The 20,351-nt window shown below is 45.4% G+C and overlaps 1 protein-coding gene across 6 annotated transcripts in view; it reads right to left on the bottom strand.

Moving 5' to 3' along the window:
- Window positions 1-378: 378 nt before the first annotated feature.
- LOC149974336 (BAH and coiled-coil domain-containing protein 1-like) overlaps window positions 379-20,351 on the bottom strand; it is an 80,105-nt gene continuing 60,132 nt past the window's right edge. For 4 of the 6 annotated variants that reach the window (XM_090212111.1, XM_090212112.1, XM_090212110.1 and 1 more), the window contains exons 15-23: window positions 19,932-20,332; window positions 19,688-19,762; window positions 15,796-15,931; window positions 15,508-15,625; window positions 15,042-15,343; window positions 14,355-14,489; window positions 11,142-12,559; window positions 3,250-3,486; window positions 379-3,104 (exon numbers count right to left, since the gene is read on the bottom strand). In XM_090212111.1, the coding sequence (XP_090068237.1) occupies window positions 2,895-3,104; window positions 3,250-3,486; window positions 11,142-12,559; window positions 14,355-14,489; window positions 15,042-15,343; window positions 15,508-15,625; window positions 15,796-15,931; window positions 19,688-19,762; window positions 19,932-20,332 (3,032 nt within the window). In that variant the 3' untranslated portion in view covers window positions 379-2,894. The remainder of the gene's footprint in view (window positions 3,105-3,249; window positions 3,487-11,141; window positions 12,560-14,354; window positions 14,490-15,041; window positions 15,344-15,507; window positions 15,626-15,795; window positions 15,932-19,687; window positions 19,763-19,931; window positions 20,333-20,351) is intronic. The other 2 variants (XM_090212114.1, XM_090212115.1) reach the window with 1 other exon arrangement.

The following is a 20,351-nucleotide window of genomic DNA, read 5'->3' as shown; positions in this document are numbered from 1 at the left end:
CAACGCGCACACACGACACACACAGGTTTTAAATGAGGGTGTCCTTGCATGGGTAATGTGATATGGCTGCATTGTAGTCTTAATGGTTCTGTTCCGTTTGTATTATTCTAAATACCTGACCCACCTGTGCTGCCTGAAAAGTCTACCAGTAAACCACACTGTACTGCGCGCACACATACACACAACATAGCTCTATCACTCTCACTCTTTCACTCAAACATGGTATAAAGTTTCAGTTTCCTTTTCCCCTGCTTATTTTTCTTTCTGTTTCCTTCCTTCTGCACCTAACAGTGGATTGTGAAGGAATTTTAACTTCTAAACTAAATCCAGGTACTTGTATATGTACTATAAAAATACATTTAAAAACTTTGCTGATATCATTTTTAGTGTTTTTTTTTAATGAAACGCAACACAAAGGCAATAAAATTAAGATAAATAACTTTTCTTTTTTGTTTGTTTTTTTACACAGGGGAAATATTTTAGTCATGTTTCCAACAATGACTGAGACAAATGTTACAAAGTATATATCAACCCTACAAAGTCAATTGTTTCCAGTGGGCCTCCAAAACAGGTTGCACAAGGATGATGACACTACCTAATGTGATGTTTAGAACTGAATCCAGTGTTTCTTTAAGAAAATACAGCTTTTAAAAAATTGTTTCAAGACCTACAAAAAGTAACATAATATGGATGTTCACATTAGATTTCTTTTAAAGCTTTTGCTTCGCAGTGTAACAGCAACAATGTTTAAAAAGAGTCCATGTAAGTCGCAAACGAAAAGGCATTAATGTTGTCCTTGTAAAAACCTCAACACTGAAAACACAGTCATCCCAGGCTTGCATAACAGTCAGGAAAAAGACAATGGCAAAATAAAAATATTAAAAACAGAAAGAGACATTTTTGGCAATGCAGGAACAAGATTAAGCACAATTTTGATTTGATATTTTTTCTAAATATATATTACCCTCTTTTGATTGGCTCTGATTGTCCTTTACTTTCATGTAATGTCATATACGGTTGTCATGGAGCCTTCAAGTGCAACAGCCGGGCAATGTGCAGAAAGAAAACGTTGCTCCCATGGCAACATGGTGGTGAAGCGATGTTCTATGCCAACAGGTATGAGGGAACACAGGTATTTTACTTCAATATGATTGCAGGATCCCGGAATTTTGATTAGATTGAATATTTTCAGATTTGTATATTTCTTCATATTGTATTCTAATGTGATCAAGCGTAAACATAGATGCGCTTTGGTTTTGTTTTTTTGAGGCCAGATAAATACCTACATAGATCTCCTCTAAGAATATAATATAGATATAGAACATCTAGAACTCTCCGGTCTAGATCTTTAAGGATCAGCAAATAGAAGAAACTCGGTTTCTGTCCAGTATTTCTATTTCTGTTAAACCCCCTCAGGAGAATAAGCACATAACAATAGACACAATAAAAACATATATGAAAAATATACAAAACAGACCAATGATGATGTCGACACAAAAAGCCTTTTCCACTTTTCTTATAAAAACATCCCCTTCCATCCCAAGTCATCAAATCCACCCTAATCCCAAAAATGGGACTTGAACCCTTCCCTTGTAGCATATTTACAGCTTTACCCCTCATGGACCCCATACCATCCCATCCCCACCACATACTCAGTGCAGGAAGAGAGGACTAAAACTTTCTCCTCCCTAAGCCAAAAGAACAACTCAAAGAAAAATATTTGAAAAATAACACAACCTAAAGAGAAACAAAGAGGGATATATTTCTCTCTTCGTGTATATTATATATGTATACTATGTACAGTTGAATCATAACGTCTTTATACATAATGCTGTACAACACACAGAGATAGACAAATAATTAAGCTGTACATCTATGCACCTGAATAGGAGGATATGAGAGGTATTGAAGTGTATGGCTTGACTGGAGAAATAATCATCCTTTTTGTCTTTTTTTTTTGTCTAGAGAAGAAGCTGTTAGTAAATCGATCTATATATTAATTAATATTTATAGATTTACGTTTAGTAGGTTTACTTTCTGAGTGTTAAAGACATTGAGGGTTTTCCATGGTGAGGTCTAGACTAGAGACCAATGCACGCACGCACAGACAAGCAAACACACACGCTAAAGCACTATTTACTCTGAGCTCTTCAAGTACCAAATGCATCCATTACAACCACTCAGCACACAAACGCACTCATACTCTCACTCTCACACACACACACACTTCAGAACTACAGTGTTTTTGGTCCTGTTGGGATTTCTCAATCCTGCCGTTGTTCATTTATCATCAGACCAGTGTGGGCACCAGAAAGACCATTAAACCCTGAAGGGGGAGAGAACAGTCTCTGCTCTCCTCTCCTCTCCTTCTCATTCTCTCGCCCAGTCTCTTTTGTGTATTCTATATAACCAGATCTATAGGCTGAGAAGTGAAAACAACATTCTCACTTACAGCAACAACCTGGTGAGAGTCTCTCTTTGTCAGACTGCCTAAGAGTCAGTCTATGACAGTCTTTGACTCTATGACAGACTGTAAAACAACTATTGGAGACAGAGTGTAGAGTGGGCACTGTTTGTCTTTGTTTTAGGTCAGTAGAGTACTGAAGTCCCTCTTCAGGTCAGATGACTCCCGTGCTGATAATAGAATCCACTGCGGTCCAAAGTGCTGTTATCCCTGTTGGGGTTTGGGATCGTCCACACCCAAATAAGACCAAGAACCAAGATCCAGAACCAGCAAGAACTAGAACCAGAACAAGGAAGATCCTCCTTTCTGGACTCTCTAGTTCTGGACAGAACCATGCTTCACTGACACCAGCGCCAGTAGCTCGGTCCAGCCCTATGAGATGAGGTAGCCATCTTGAAGGCTTTGCTTTGTTTACACTCCATAGTTGTTGCTAGGGGACGATGGCCACGCCTTCGGCGCTGACTAGCTGGCCTGTGGTTGGTTCGTAGGTTCCGGCCAGGTAGAACAGGTCCTGAGCTCCGCCCCCTGACTTGCGTCTGCGAATCAGGTGCTCGTACTCGGCACGGTTGACCACCTGACAGCGGTGTGAGATGGTCTGGACATCATTCTCATCCTCGTGGCTTGATTGGTACAAAGCATGCTGGGTAGAGGGGGGATAAATTGAAAATGAAAAGATAAATAAAGAGCCACTTCCTTAATCCCATGGAGAAATAGATTTAATTTGATTATTTGTTGATCATTTGATCAAAAAGTTGATCAAGTTGTTGAATAATTATCCATCGTACCTTTCCGTCGTGGTGCCTCTTCCCCAGGCGTGTTTCCTCGGGATGGTAGAACCACTTGACCCTGACCACCATGCTGGAGGACCAGGACTCCCAGAGGCTCTCCACTCGCCCCACATAGGGCAGCTGGGGCCGACCGGGGGACAGGAATACAGCACAGTCCCCCACATGCACCGTCTCACCACCACGCACGATCGCCTTGTAGAACAACTTACGGGCCTTACCCTTCAGACCACGCCTCTGTAGGGAGAGAAAGAGGGGGGACGTTAGGAGGAAGTCCAGGTAAGAACATGGAATCAAACTTCTATGATGGCAAAATGGTTATGGCCAGAGCCTTTAAAGCAGTGGTACTAAAACCTTTTCAGCAAGAACCATGTTTTTTTTGCCAGAACTTCTGGGACCCCACCCCACCCCAAATCTAATGACAAAACCTTAAAATTGGTCAACTTTGATTTTCACATCAACAAATAACCTTCAATTCATTACATTTTCAGCTCTCCTATCAAAATTAAGAAAACCAAAAAATACAAATAGAAAATACAGAAAATACAATAACATTTTCAATAACGTTTGTTGCATAAAATTATATAAATCTGTACACTTAATTTTGAGTTCCCCCTCAAAATGTAAATATTTTTAAATTTGGCGACACCACTGCAATTCCTCCCGACCCCGACTTTGAATAGCACTGCTTCAGAGTATTTAGAGGGCCCTGGTTTTTCTGTAGCTTATCTATAATGTGACCCGTTTCAAGAAGCTAGGCGTATGTCGCACATCACTACTTCACAGGAGAGGCATTTGAACGTTTTCTAAATTCATTTTTATCAAAATGAGTTTTTGGGTAGAAATGCCTTCTGGAACATGTGAACTTTCATGTGCCTTAATAACAAACTTGCATGCAATCGTAAAATGTGAATACAATTGTTAAATTACGAGCCTAGTTGGTTAAGCGACAGAAAAAGACAGGAACCTTCCCGCTAGCCATGATTGTCTGAGATAATGGATGGGCTGGACATGCTGAGAGATGAGTTTGGATTGGTCTGCCATGTAGCACGTATATAAAATGAGCTGCTCTGTATGTGTAAATAATCCCTGCTACCGCTGCTTTTTACGCAAGATATAACGTTAGCCATGGAGAGCTACAAAAGTGTTGCTACTGCTTTCAACAACTTTGCTGCCCAGAATTTAGCAGGAGCTATCAACAAAGATCAGTGGGAAAAAGTTGTGATGGAATAATTTCTGCACACGGTCAGTGTGAACCGGAGTGACTTGACACAACAACGGGCCCAACAAGCTGTAGCTACAAGCCAAATGGAACAGACACTCTGACATGAAGCATTCATCCATGTATACGGGTACATGTTCAGATATCATAAGTTTCTCATTTTGTCAGAAAGTAGTTAACATTGCAAGTTAAAGCATACTGTTAGCTAGCTAGCGATCATTAGCTTGCTGGTATGATCTATATAGTAATATTATTCCATACCTCAGAAATCTAGTTATAGCCTAATGTTAGCTAGCTAGCTAACATTGAACCTAGTTGGTTAGCTGTAGCTACTTGCAACTTGCAGATTCATACTCCAGCATGTCATGCTTGGTGGCTAGCTAAGACAATCCGTTTGTACTGTAGCTATGGGTTGGGATTATAGTTAATTGTTTAGCTAGCAATCTACATGTATAATAAAAAGACTCCACTTCGCAAAACAATGATTACATGACCCATCAAGTTAGCCAGGTGTGTCTGGGGGTGATTACGGTCATCTATTGTATTTCCTGACCATCCACATAGCTAGATGTTGTTATAGGATTTCTTTCACATTACCCATCAATTGAGACAAGTGTCTGGGTAAGCATCATCTAATAATTATAAAATAATTTATACATTTTTTTTATCTGAAAGTCAGATTAGGATACAGGCCAAGGACTATAAGTGTATTTTTACATGGAGTTTTTCCCTTATTGTAGGCTACTGCTTAAACCACTTTTAGTCTTGAAATCAATGGTTGTTTACTATACTACCTTACTCACCCTGTTTAGCACATGGCCTCACATGTGAATCCTTAAAAAGATGGCTTAAGATGGTGTGAACGATGCTGAATAGGTGTAGACAAAGTAGACCCCAACGTAAAAAACACAATTGAACCGTCATTGTAAATAAGAATTTGTTCTTTTTTTTTTTAACCCTTTGTTCTCCCAAATTTCATGGTATCCAATTGTTTAGTAGCTACTATCTTGCTACAACTGCGGTACGGGCTCAGGAGAGATGAAGGTTGAAAGTCATGCGTCCTCCAATACACAACCCAACCAAGTCGCACTGCTTCTTAACACAGCGCCAACCCACCTGGAAGCCAACCGCACCAATGTGTTGGAGGAAACAACCTTGGTTAGCACGCACTGCGCCCGGCCCGCCACAGGAGTCGCTGGTGCGCAATGAGACAAGGATTTCCCTACCAGCCAAACCCTCCCTAACCCAGACGACTCTAGGCCAATTGTGCATCGCCCCACGGACCTCCCGGTCACAACAGAGCCTGGGCGCAAACCCAGAGTCTCTGGTGGCACAACTGGCGCTGCAGTACAGCACCCTTAAAAACCCCTGCGCCACCCGGGAGGCCATAAGAATTTGTTCTTAACTGACTTGCCTAGTTAAATAAAGGTTAAATTAAAAAAAGTTAAATGTAAAATGTTGCCATGTACAGTGCCTTGCGAAAGTATTCGGCCCCCTTGAACTTTGCGACCTTTTGCCACATTTCAGGCTTCAAACATAAAGATATAAAACTGTATTTTTTTGTGAAGAATCAACAACAAGTGGGACACAATCATGAAGTGGAACGACATTTATTGGATATTTCAAACTTTTTTAACAAATCAAAAACTGAAAAATTGGGCGTGCAAAATTATTCAGCCCCTTTACTTTCAGTGCAGCAAACTCTCTCCAGAAGTTCAGTGAGGATCTCTGAATGATCCAATGTTGACCTAAATGACTAATGATGATAAATACAATCCACCTGTGTGTAATCAAGTCTCCGTATAAATGCACCTGCACTGTGATAGTCTCAGAGGTCCGTTAAAAGTGCAGAGAGCATCATGAAGAACAAGGAACACACCAGGCAGGTCCGATATACTGTTGTGAAGAAGTTTTCCCAAGCTTTAAACATCCCAAGGAGCACTGTGCAAGCGATAATATTGAAATGGAAGGAGTATCAGACCACTGCAAATCTACCAAGACCTGGCCGTCCCTCTAAACTATCAGCTCATACAAGGAGAAGACTGATCAGAGATGCAGCCAAGAGGCCCATGATCACTCTGGATGAACTGCAGAGATCTACAGCTGAGGTGGGAGACTCTGTCCATAGGACAACAATCAGTTGTATATTGCACAAATCTGGCCTTTATGGAAGAGTGGCAAGAAGAAAGCCATTTCTTAAAGATATCCATAAAAATTGTAGTTTAAAGTTTGCCACAAGCCACCTGGGAGACACACCAAACATGTGGAAGAAGGTGCTCTGGTCAGATGAAACCAAAATTGAACTTTTTGGCAACAATGCAAAACGTTATGTTTGGCATAAAAGCAACACAGCTCATCACCCTGAACACTGTCAAACATGGTGGTGGCAGCATCATGGTTTGGGCCTGCTTTTCTTCAGCAGGGACAGGGATGATGGTTAAAATTGATGGGAAGATGGATGGAGCCAAATACAGGACCATTCTGGAAGAAAACCTGATGGAGTCTGCAAAAGACCTGAGACTGGGACGGAGATTTGTCTTCCAACAAGACAATGATCCAAAACATAAAGCAAAATCTACAATGGAATGGTTCAAAAATAAACATATCCAGGTGTTAGAATGGCCAAGTCAAAGTCCAGACCTGAATCCAATCGAGAATCTGTGGAAAGAACTGAAAACTGCTGTTCACAAATGCTCTCCATCCAACCTCACTGAGCTCGAGCTGTTTTGCAAGGAGGAATGGGAAAAAATTTCAGTCTCTCGATGTGCAAAACTGATAGAGACATACCCCAAGCGACTTACAGCTGTAATCGCAGCAAAAGGTGGCGCTACAAAGTATTAACTTAAGGGGGCTGAATAATTTTGCACGCCCAATTTTTCCGTTTTTGATTTGTTAAAAAAGTTTGAAATATCCAATAAATGTCGTTCCACTTCATGATTGTGTCCCACTTGTTGTTGATTCTTCACAAAAAAATGTTTGAAGCCTGAAATGTGGCTAAAAGGTCGCAAAGTTCAAGGGGGCCGAATACTTTCGCAAGGCACTGTAATACCGAATCGAGGCAGTCGGTCACTAATGTAGTGATCTTACTCAAAAAGTCAATTTAATAAGACCTTGCTCAATAAATCTATTTCAGACTGTGTTAACCATCAAGCCTCCCACATACCAGCTTACAGGACAGTGCCGGCAGAGATGGCCGCCTCGCTTCGCATTCCTAGGAAACTATGCAGTTTTTTGTTTTTTTACGTGTTATTTCTTACATTAGTACCCCAGGTCATCTTAGGTTTCATTACATACAGTCGAGAAGAACTACTGAATATAAGATCAGCGTCAACTCACCATCAGTACGACCAAGAATATGTTTTTCGTGACGCGGATCCTGTGTTCTGCCTTACAAACAGGACAACGGAGTGGATTCCATGCAGCGACCCAAAAAAACGACTCCGAAAGAGAGGGAAACGAGGCGGTCTTCTGGTCAGACTCCGGAGACGGGCACACCGTGCACCACTCCCTAGCATTCTTCTTGCCAATGTCCAGTCTCTTGACAACAAGGTTGATGAAATCCGAGCAAGGGTAGCATTCCAGAGGGACATCAGAGACTGTAACGTCCTTTGCTTCACTGAAACATGGCTCACTGGAGAGACTCTATCCGAAGCGGTGCAGCCAACGGGTTTCTCCACGCATCGCGCTGACAGAAACAAACATCTTTCTGATAAGAAGAGGGGCGTATGCCTCATGGCCAACGTGACATGGTGTGATGAAAGAAACATACAGGAACTCAAATCCTTCTGTTCACTTGATTTAGAATTCCTCACAATCAAATGTAGACCGCATTATCTACCAAGAGAATTCTCTTCGATTATAATCACAGCCGTATATATCCCCCCCCCCCAAGCAGACACATCGATGGCTCTGAACAAACTTTATTTAACTCTCTGCAAACTGGAAACGATTTATCCGGAGGCTGCATTCATTGTAGCTGGGGATTTTAACAAGGCTAATCTGAAAACAAGACTCCCTAAATTTTATCAGCATATCGATTGCGCAACCAGGGGTGGAAAGACCTTGGATCATTGTTACTCTAACTTCCGCGACGCATATAAGGCCCTGCCCCGCCCCCCTTTCGGAAAAGCTGACAACGACTCCATTTTCTTGATCCCTGCCTACAGACAGAAACTAAAACAAGAGGCTCCCACGCTGAGGTCTGTCCAACGCTGGTCCGACCAAGCTGACTCCACACTCCAAGACTGCTTCCATCACGTGGACTGGGAGATGTTTCGTATTGCGTCAGATAACAACATTGACGAATACGCTGATTCGGTGTGCGAGTTCATTAGAACGTGCGTTGAAGATGTCGTTCCCATAGCAACGATTAAAACATTCCCTAACCAGAAACCGTGGATTGATGGCAGCATTCGTGTGAAACTGAAAGCGTGAACCACTGCTTTTAATCAGGGCAAGGTGTCTGGTAACATGACCGAGTACAAACAGTGCAGCTATTCCCTCTGCAAGGCTATCAAACAAGCTAAGCGCCAGTACAGAGACAAAGTAGAATCTCAATTCAACGGCTCAGACACAAGAGGCATGTGGCAGGGTCTACAGTCAATCACGGACTACAGGAAGAAATCCAGCCCAGTCACGGACCAGGATGTCTTGCTCCCAGGCAGACTAAATAACTTTTTTGCCCGCTTTGAGGACAATACAGTGCCACTGACATGGCCTGCAACGAAAACATGCGGTCTCTCCTTCACTGCAGCCGAGGTGAGTAAGACATTTAAACGTGTTAACCCTCGCAAGGCTGCAGGCCCAGACGGCAGCCCCAGCCGTGCCCTCAGAGCATGCGCAGACCAGCTGGCCGGTGTGTTTACGGACATATTCAATCAATCCCTATACCAGTCTGCTGTTCCCACATGCTTCAAGAGGGCCACCATTGTTCCTGTTCCCAAGAAAGCTAAGGTAACTGAGCTAAACGACTACCGCCCCGTAGCACTCACTTCCGTCATCATGAAGTGCTTTGAGAGACTAGTCAAGGACCATATCACCTCCACCCTACCTGACACCCTAGACCCACTCCAATTTGCTTACCGCCCAAATAGGTCCACAGACGATGCAATCTCAACCACACTGCACACTGCTCTAACCCATCTGGACAAGTGGAATACCTATGTGAGAATGCTGTTCATCGACTACAGCTCGGCATTCAACACCATAGTTCGTCATCAAGCTCGAGACCCTGGGTCTCGACCCCGCCCTGTGCAACTGGGTACTGGACTTCCTGACGGGCCGCCCCCAGGTGGTGAGGGTAGGCAACAACATCTCCTCCCCGCTGATCCTCAACACTGGGGCCCCACAAGGGTGCGTTCTGAGCCCTCTCCTGTACTCCCTGTTCACCCACGACTGCGTGGCCACGCACGCCTCCAACTCAATCATCAAGTTTGCAGACGACACAACAGTGGTAGGCTTGATTACCAACAACGACGAGACGGCCTACAGGGAGGAGGTGAGGGCCCTCGGAGTGTGGTGTCAGGAAAATAACCTCACACTCAACGTCAACAAAACTAAGGAGATGATTGTGGACTTCAGGAAACAGCAGAGGGAACACCCACCTATCTACATCGATGGAACAGTAGTGGAGAGGGTAGCAAGTGTTAAGTTCCTCGGCATACACATCACAGACAAACTGAATTGGTCCACTCACACAGACAGCATCGTGAAGAAGGCGCAGCAGCGCCTCTTCAACCTCAGGAGGCTGAAGAAATTTGGCTTGTCACCAAAAGCACTCACAAACTTCTACAGATGCACAATCGAGAGCATCCTGGCGGGCTGTATCACCGCCTGGTATGGCAACTGCACCGCCCTCAACCGTAAGGCTCTCCAGAGGGTAGTGAGGTCTGCACAACGCATCACCGGGGGCAAACTACCTGCCCTCCAGGACACCTACACCACCCGATGTCACAGGAAGGCCATAAAGATCATCAAGGACATCAACCACCCGAGCCACTGCCTGTTCACCCCGCTATCATCCAGAAGGCGAGGTCAGTACAGGTGCATCAAAGCTGGGACCGAGAGACTGAAAAACAGCTTCTATCTCAAGGCCATCAGACTGTTAAACAGCCACCACTAACACTGAGTGGCTGCTGCCAACACACTGACACTGACTCAACTCCAGCCACTTTAATAATGGGAATTGATGGGAAATGATGTAAATATATCACTAGCCACTTAAAACAATGCTACCTTATATAATGTTACTTACCCTACATTATTCATCTCATATGCATACGTATATACTGTACTCTATATCATCAACTGTATCCTTATGTAATACATGTATCACTAGCCACTTTAAACTATGCCACTTTGTTTACATACTCATCTCATTTGTACATACTGTACTCGATACCATCTACTGTATCCTGCCTATGCTGCTCTTTACCATCACTCATTCATATATCCGTATGTACATATTCTTTATCCCCTTACACTGTGTACAAGACAGTAGTTTTGAAATTGTTAGTTAGATTACTTGTTATTACTGCATTGTCGGAACTGGAAGCACAAGCATTTTGCTACACTCGCATTAACATCTACTAACCATGTGTATGTGACAAATAAAATGTGATTTGATTTGATTTGATTATAATAGCCTCTACTTTGACTCTGTGTGTCTCACCTGCGTGGGGTTTCCAGACCACTTCCACAGCTGGCGACCTGGCAGGAGGGCGGACATATTGGGATGGGGGTCCGGTGACAACATCCTCTGCCTCTTGGCTGCTGGGTGGTCCTTGGGAGGTTTGGGCTGGGAGGCTGGGGTGTTGGGGGTCGAAGTGTGTGTGTTGGGAATCGCAATGTGTGTATTGGAGCCGGAACCATCTCTCCTCTTGGTTTGGTTTTTGGCTGCGCTACTGCTACTATTAGTCCTTCCCTTTGATGTGTACTCTTTCCTGTCCTCTCCTCTGTCACTTCCTCTCACCTTTGAACCTCCGGTGATGGTCATGGCTGCCTTGGCAACATAGGCGTGTGGTTGGGCAGAGGCTGAGGAGGCGGCGTTAGGTTTGGGGTTAGTGGAGGGGTCAGGGGTTAAGCGGTTAGAGGTCAAGCTCTGCCTGTGTTTGTGTTTCTGCTGCTGGAGCAGCGCTCTGTGGAGAAGGAGGGATGAAGACCCTTCTTCATCTGAGGAGTAGGAGGAGTCATTGTCGGAAGAACAGAGGGAGGATGAAGAGAGGGAGCCGGAGGAGGAGGAAGAGGAGGAGGACGAGGAGCAGACGGAGAGACGGGAGAGGAAACGTCCCGCACCTGCTGCTGCTGCTCTCCTCCGAGCTACATCTCCATCATCATCATCATCATCCTCATCCAGCTCAGAGTAAGAGCTGGGGCAGTCGCTGGGGCAGTCCAGAGCTCCAAACTCACCCCCCAGACCCCCTAAACCAGATGAGGGGAGCCCTTTTCTGAGGGCTGGAGCCCCCTTCAGGAGCAGCTCAGACCTGGACACTCCACTCTCTCCTCCTCCTTTCTTCCTGTCCTTCACTACCAGAGCAGGGTGGATGTACCTCAGGGGTGCACCCGCCACCCCTGCAGAGGGACCCTTGTGCCCCCTGCCACCCCCCAGACGCAGCAGAGCTTTCCCATTCTTGGTTTTGGGCGACGTCACACCCTCGTGATCCAGCTTCACCAGGAACTGTTTTCTCTCTCTGTCGCTCGACTTCCTGTTGGAGGGTGCTGTTGTCATGGTGACAGAGTCCCTCAGCCCCAGAGGCATTACCGTGGTTACAGGCCGTTGGGTTCCGGTACCGAAGGCTCCAGCGTAACCGTTGGCGATGCTACTGAAGGAGTCGATCTCGAATGGGGAACGGAAGATGCCCTTGAGGGGAGCAGGAGGGGCAAAGGGGTGTGTGGCGGGGCGGTGGAACACCCCCAAGTCTCGCTGGTGACCCCCTCGGTGGGTTTTACGAGACGTCCCGTTGAACAGGAAGAAGTCCACTGGAAGTCTCTTTGCTGGCCAGCTTAACGAGGAAGTGTTGCCACTGGTTACACTCTCTGATGTTGTTGAGGAACTATTGGCCCCTGGCTTGACCTTTTTGGGTCGTCCTACTGGAAGAAGAAACAGAATAAAGAGAAAGGGTGAGAGTGAGAAAGAAAGGTAGACAGCGAGAGAGAGACTTATAAACAAGATTGATCAACCTAACCTTCCTTTAAAGCAGGTAAGTCAATGAGAACAAATTCTTCGTAGCCATAAATAACAGCCCTTACTGTAGAGCTGGAGGCAACTTGTCACATTTAGTCTGTGTTGAGTTATGAGAATGCTGTTTGACTGGAGGGCATTCAGACCAGTGACAGTTGGAACAGTGATGACGTTAGACATGAGGGGGGTTCCATTGAGAAGGAAGAAGTGTTGAGATAAAATCATATTATATATGTGTATTATACATGAGTAAAGCTGGTCTGAATAGTAAGTTGGCCAGGCGGGCCTATGAAGCAGTTTGTCTTGGGGCTACAGTGACTGATTGGGGCTGGGATGGTGAGTGATGAGATGACTGATGACTGGTTGTCTATGCTATCTATCTCACTGGTGCTGTAAGCCACAATTTCAAACAAATGGGAGGAACTGGCACCATCTACATGGAAGAAAAATATAAACGCAACACACAACAACTGAAAAGATTATACTGAGTTACAGTTTATATAAGAAAATTTGTCATTTGAAATACATTAATTAGGCCCTAATCTTTGGATTTCACATGATTGGAAATACAGATCTGCTGGTCACAGATCCTTAAGAAAAAACTTAAGGGCGTGGATTAGAAAACCAGTCAGTAGCTGGTGTGCGAAGTTGCTGGATATTGGTGGGAACTGGAATACACTGTCGTACAAATCGATCCAGAGCATCCCAAACATGCTCAATGGGCGACATGTCTGGTGAGTATGCAGGCCATGGAAGAACTGGGACATTTTCAGCTTCCAGTCCGTAGCTTATGCCTGCCCATACATACCGTAAGCCCTCCAACACCATGGGGCACTCTGTTCACAACGTTGACATTAGTAAACTGCTCGCCCACACAGCGCCATGCATGCATGCTGTCTGTTTTCTGCTCGGTACAGTTGAAACCGTGATTCATTGGTGAAGAGCACACCTCTCTAGCGTGCCAGTGGCCATCAAAGGTGAGCATTTGTCCAGTGAAGTTGGTTATGACGCCAAACTGCAGTCAGGTCAAGACCCTGGTGAGGACACAGATGAGCTTCCCTGAGACAGTTTCTGACAGTCTGTGTAGAAGTGAATTTGTCGTGAAAATTCATAGTTTCATCAGCTGTCCAGGTGGCTGGTCTCAGACGATCCCACAGGTGAAGAAGCCGGATGTGGAGGTCCTGGGCTGGGGTGGTTACACATGGTCTGCGATTGTAAGGCCCTTTGAACATACTGCCAAACTCTCTAACAACGACTTTGGAAGCAGCTTTTGATAGAGAAATGAACATTCAATTATCTGGCAACAGCTCTGGTGGACATTCCTGCATCCAGCATGCCAATTGCACACTCCCTTAAAACTTTAGACATCTGTTGCATAGTGTTGTATGACAAAACTGCACATTTTAGAGTTGCCTGTTATTGTCCCCAGCACAAGGTGCACCTGTGTAATGATCATGCTGTTGAATCAGCTTCTTGATATGCCACACCTGTCAAGTGGATGGATTATCTTGGCAAAGAAGAAATGCTCACTAGCAGGGATGTAGATACATTTGTGAACAAAATTTGAGAGGAATAAGCTTTTTGTGCATATGGACAATTTCTGGGATGTTTTGTTTCAGCTCATGAAACATGGGACTAACACTACATGTAGCGTTTCTGTTTTTGTTCAGTGTAATACCATGGAATTATGCTCTGAGCCATTACCTGGTCTCCGCTCCTGGCTCCTCCCTCCTGTCTCCCCATTGGTTGGTCTCTCTGTGGGCTTGTCTGTACTGTCCTGGGTGGAGCTTCTGCGACCACGACGACCAGGTGAGAGCAGGGCTGGAGATGGCTCCGCACCTGAGAGAGAGAGAGAGAGAGAGAGAGAGAGAGAGAGAGAGAGAGAGAGCGAGAGAGAGGGAGAGGGAGAGGGAGAGGGAGAGACAGGGAGAGTTTATTTGTTAGCCATTCTTTATTTATTTTTTATTTTTTTCTTATGATTTAATTAAATGCATCGACCGAAGATTACACAATACAACAGCAGTAGTGTTGTACCTGAATACATGATTATATGTACTATTACTTTTACTACTGAAATTAACTGTGTTTCATTATCCTTGCATTGTACTGTATTTACTGAAATGCTGTCCCACTATACTGCTTTGGCAATATTTACAAATTGTACTTCATGCCAATAAAGCAATCTTTATTAGACGGGAGGGAGGTAGGACAAAAAAGACTTAAGGAGTGGAGCTGGATTGAATGTTGACAGACTCCAGTTTTCTCCAGACCATGTATTTACCCTCCAGGAATGTGTATATATATGAATATATGAGAGAGAGAGGGAGAGAGAAAGAGAGAGAGAGAGAGAAAGAGGGAGAGAGAGAGAGAGAGGGAGACAAGTGTACTCACAGTGTATCTGATAACCTGGGGGTAGCAGGCGTATGTTGGGCAGAGAGATTCTTCCTCTGTCTCCGTCATCAAACTCCACCATCACACTGCCCTCCTTCTCCTCTTCTCCCAGACCCCCTCTGTGGACGTATCCAGGGTAGAGGCAGCGGGAGCGTTCGCTCCAGTAGGCACAAACACGCATCCCGGCAGTCAAGATGGCTTCCGTCTGTGGCCGCACATCCAACACCGCTTCCTCTAATAGCTGTTCTAGAGAGTAGATCCTTGGTCTGTTCCCCCTCTCCCCCTCAATCACTACACGGAATCTAGGAGAGAGAGAGTGAGACGGAGAGAGAGAAAGAGAGAGAGACAGAGAGACAGAGATTGTATTAAATGTATTACAAGCCAGTCAGCCAGTCCTTTACATCAACATGTCTATCGGAATTGAGCAGGCCATATCAGTAGGTATCAGTAGGTGTCAGTGCCTTACATGTCAGGCAGGTCCAGAGTGTGTAGTCGAGCAGCATACAGCAGCTCATCCTCCTTAGATATCAACACCTTCAGACCATCCACCAGCATCTCCCTGCTCAGCACACAGTTAAGCACTGCTGCAGAGAGAGAGGGAGGCAGAATAGAGAGTGAGAAAGAACGAGAGAGACAAAAATATGAACATTTAGACTGGTTTGTGACCCTGTGGTGTGTGTGTGTGTGTGTGTGTGTGTGTGTGTGTGTGTGTGTGTGTGTGTGTGTGTGTGTGTGTGTGTGTGTGTGTTCTCACCTGGTGCTCTGCGTGTGTGAGATATATGCTCCATGTCTTCCTCCTCCCCCTCGGAGAAGCTACTCTCCTCGTCCAATCGGAATCCTTCATCAGCCGCAAAGCTCTCCAGCAGCCGACTCACTGCACGCCCTTTAGCCTGCGACAGGAAATTACATCATTAGACTATATACATCTTTAAACTCCAAAAACAGTGGTCGCCCTCCCATGTTCCTGGATAGCTACAGAGTGTGCAGGCTTTTGTTCCATCGCAGCACTATTTCACCTTTATTTAACCTGGTAGGCCAGTTGAGAACAACTTCTCATTTACAACTGCGACCTGGCCAATATAAAGCAAAGCAGTGCGACAAAAACAACAACACAGAGTTACACATAAACAAACGTACAGTCAATAACACAAAATAATAATCTATGTACAGTGTGTACAAATGTAGTAAGGTCAGGGAGGTAAGGCAATAAATAGGCCATAGAGTAATTACAATTTGAGCAATTAACACAGGAGTGATAGATGATGATGATGTGCAAGTAGAGATACTGGGGTGCAAAAGAGCAAGAGGAAAAATAACAACATGGGGATGAAGTAGTTGGGTGCGCTATTTACAGATTGGATGTGTACAGGTACACATCTGTAAGCTGCTCTGACAGCTGATGCTTAAAGTTAGAGAGGGAGATAGGGGTCTCCTGACCCCTTCTGTCTCAGCCTCCAGTATTTATGCTGCAGTAGTTTATGTGTCGGGGGGCTAGGGTCAGTTTGTTATATCTGGAGTACTTCTCCTGTCCTATTCGGTGTCCTGTGTGAATTTAAGTGTGCTCTCTCTAATTCTCTCTTTCTCTCTTTCTTTCTCTCTCTCGGAGGACCTGAGCCCTAGGACCATGCCTCAGGACTACCTGACATGATGACTCCTTGCTGTCCCCAGTCCACCTGGCCGTGCTGCTGTTCCAGTTTCAACTGTTCTGCCTTATTATTATTGGACCATGCTGGTCATTTATGAACATTTGAACATCTTGGCCATGTTCTGTTATAATCTCCACCCGGCACAGCCAGAAGAGGACTGGCCACCCCACATAGCCTGGTTCCTCTCTAGGTTTCTTCCTAGGTTTTGGCCTTTCTAGGGAGTTTTTCCTAGCCACCGTGCTTCTACACCTGCATTGCTTGCTGTTTGGGGTTTTAGGCTGGGTTTCTGTACAGCACTTTGAGATATCAGCTGATGTACGAAGGGCTATATAAATAAATTTGATTTGATTTGAGATATAAGTCTCCAGCTTCAGTGATTTTGCAATTCGTTCCAGTCATTGGCAGCAGAGAACTGGAAGGAAAGGCAGCCAAAGAGGTGTTGGCTTTGGGAATGACCAGTGAGATATACCTGCTGGAGCGTGTGCTATGGGTGGGTGTTGCTATGGTGACCAGCGACCTGAGATAAGGCGGGGCTTTACCTAGCAAAGACTTATAGATGACCTGGAGCCAGTGGGTTTGGCGACGAATATGTAGTGAGGGTCAGCCAACGAGAGCATACAGGTCGCAGTGGTGGGCAGTATATGGGGCTTGGGTGACAAAACGGATGGCACTGTGATAGACAACATCCAGTTTGCTGAATAGAGTGTTGGAGGCTATTTTGAAAATGACACCGCCAGAAGTCAAGGATCGGTAGGATAGTCAGTTTTACGAGGGTATGTTTGGCAGCATGAGTGAAGGAGGCTTTGTTGCGAAATAGGAATCTGATTCTAGATTTAATTTTGGATTGGAGATGCTTAATGTGAGTCTGGAAGGAGAATTTACAGTCTAACCAGACACCTAGGTATTTGTAGTTGTTCACATATTCTAAGTCAGAACCGTCCAGAGTAGTGATGCTAGTCGGTCGGGCAGGTGCGGGCAACAATCGGTTGAAGAGCATGCATTTAGTTTTACTTGCATTTAAAAGAAGATTGAGGCCACGGAAGGAGTGTTGTATGGCGTTGAAGCTCGTTTGGAGGTTTGTTAACACAGTGTCCAACGAAGGGCCAGATGTAGACAGAATGGTGTTGTCTGCGTAGAGGTGGATCAGAGAATCACCAGCAGCAAGAGCGACATCATTGATATATACAGAGAAAAGAGTCGGCCCGAGAATTGAACCCTGTGGCACCCCCATAGAGACTGCCTGAGGTCCGGACGACAGGCCCTCCGATTTGACACACTGAACTCTATCAGAGAAGTAGTTGGTGAACCAGGCGAGGCAGTCATTTGAGAAACTAATGCTATTGAGTCTACCGATAAGAATGCGGTGATTGGCAGAGTCGAAAGCCTTGGCCAGGTCGATGACGACGGCTGCACAGTAATGTCTTTATCGATGGCGGTTATGATAACGTTTAGGACCTTGAGCGTGGCTGAGGCGCACCCATCACCAGCTCGGAAACCAGATTGCATAGTGGAGAAGGTACAGTTGGACTCGAAATGGTTGTGATCTGTTTGTTAACTTGGCTTTCGAAGATTTTAGAAAGGCAGGCCAAGATGGATATAGGTCTATAACAGTTTGGGTCTAGAGTGTCTCCCCCTTTGAAGAGGGGGATGACCGCGGCAGCTTTCCAATCTTCAGGGATCTCAGACCATGTGAAAGAGAGGTTGAACAGGCTAGTAATAGGGGTTACCACAATTTCGGCAGATCATTTTAGAAAGAGAGGGTCCAGATTGTCTAGCCGAGCTGAATTGTAGGGATCAATATTTTGCATCTCTTTCAGAACATCAGCTGTCTGGATTTTGGTGAAGAAGAAGCGGGGGGTGGGGGGGGGGTTGGGCAAGTTAAAATGCATTAAAATTATCGATTATCGTAAATTCATTGCTCATCGAATTAATTTGGTATTTTAGTACAGGCCTAGAACAAAAGCATGCACACCCTGTAACCTCTGCCATTTACTGCTGTCAGAACTACCCCTGTCCACCAAACACACACAAACACCTCTTCACCGACACACGCCCGCCCAAAACACACACACACACACACACACACGCACACACACACACACACCAGCCCCTGTACTATTCCGGTTTAAGCTGGTTTCCTAATGATGACTGATGATGGAGCTGTAAAATCAGCCTGTTCAACAGGTTTCTGCCTGTATCTGGGCTTTCCAAAGAAAGGACCATATATTATTGCTTGAAAGATGTGTGTGTGTGTGTGTGTGTGTGTGTGTGTGTGTGTGTGTGTGTGTGTGTGTGTGTGTGTGTGTGTGTGTGTGTGTGTGTGTGTGTGTGGGTGTTTTCCACATGAAGGGACAATATATTACAGTGACAGAGGTTTCATCACCAGAGGGTATGGAATATTACTCACCTCTCTGGGTTGGTGTGTGTGGAAATTGTGTGTATGCGCATATGAACGGGTGCATGTATTTAGTTTGCGTGCGCGCATGTGTGTGAGTTTAGTAAGTATGTGTGTGTAGATTGGGGTTTTTGTTCTGTGCTGTTTGCTTAGAGTCATGTGTTTGTCACATTCCCTCCGTATGACTGTGATAAGATCAGTCAGAGGCAACCACCTCAGGGCTGTTCTCACCAAAACACACACAAACGACATCACACTTATTCAGCAGTCATATATCTCACCAGCTGACAGATTCACGGTTGTTTAAAACTGATCAGCTCATGCAGTTTGGTAATAATAAGATAAGTCATGCAGTAGCTTCTGACTTAAATTCGCCAAAGCACATTTATATTACCTTTTCAGTTACATTATGTACATTTTCCCCATTCCTCCATGCCCACTCATCCTCTCTCTTCTGCTCTACCTGTTGTTCCTGCTCAGGACTCTATCTCTCCACCAACTGCCATTTCCTGTTTCACACTGCCTCTTTTTGTTTGCCCCTATCCCTCCTTCTCTCATGACTCCCCTCCCCCCCCCCCTCCACCCATGTTGACCCCCATCCCCACCTGTTTCTTCCTGCTCTTCCTGCCCCTGGTGGTGTCCTCTCTCTGGGTCTCAGTTTCCAGCCAGCAGCCTCTCCTCTGGAACAACCAAACAGGTTAGCATTATAGACAATGATCATAATCACCATGTAGCTAGAGAGAAACCGTAACACGTGCATTTTAACAGTCTCAAGTAGTTGAGGGGGATTTTAACAGAGGAAGCAGTTTTTGATTAACCTAGAGACCCCCTCTCATTCCCCCTCCTCACCTGTCCCAGAATGCTTTGGGGTCCTGAGCTCTTCATCTCGGCCTCCGCCAGAGGTCCCTGGACCCCCCTGCTGTCCTCGAGGCTGTTGCCCACTGATGAGGCCCTCCAGCTAGGTACAGGTCCTCTCCTAGCCCCCTGTGGCTCCTGGAGCTCTGGGCGTCTCCGGTCTGCAGTAGCAGGACGTGGCGTGCAGGGGGCTCCTCTCATCCTCAGCTCCGCACTGGGCATGCTTGCATCATCACCTTGCCTCTCCTTCTTGCTCCTGGCTTTCTGATTGGCTTGAAGCTTAGCGGCTGGTCCAATCGCAGCAGTGTTCATTGGCGTGTCTTTGGAGGATGGTGGCGTCGTCTTGACGTCATTGGTTCCTCTGTCGCTGTCATAGCTCCCCTCATCTTCCTCCTCTGTGGAAGTAAGGGATCA

This window comes from Oncorhynchus mykiss, chromosome 20, assembly GCF_057628025.1.
Source record: "Oncorhynchus mykiss isolate SJ-2025 chromosome 20, ASM5762802v1, whole genome shotgun sequence".
Classification (NCBI taxonomy): Eukaryota; Metazoa; Chordata; class Actinopteri; order Salmoniformes; family Salmonidae; genus Oncorhynchus; species Oncorhynchus mykiss.
Note: the sequence above shows the minus strand (reverse complement) of the source record. Positions and strands in the feature narration are given on the sequence as shown.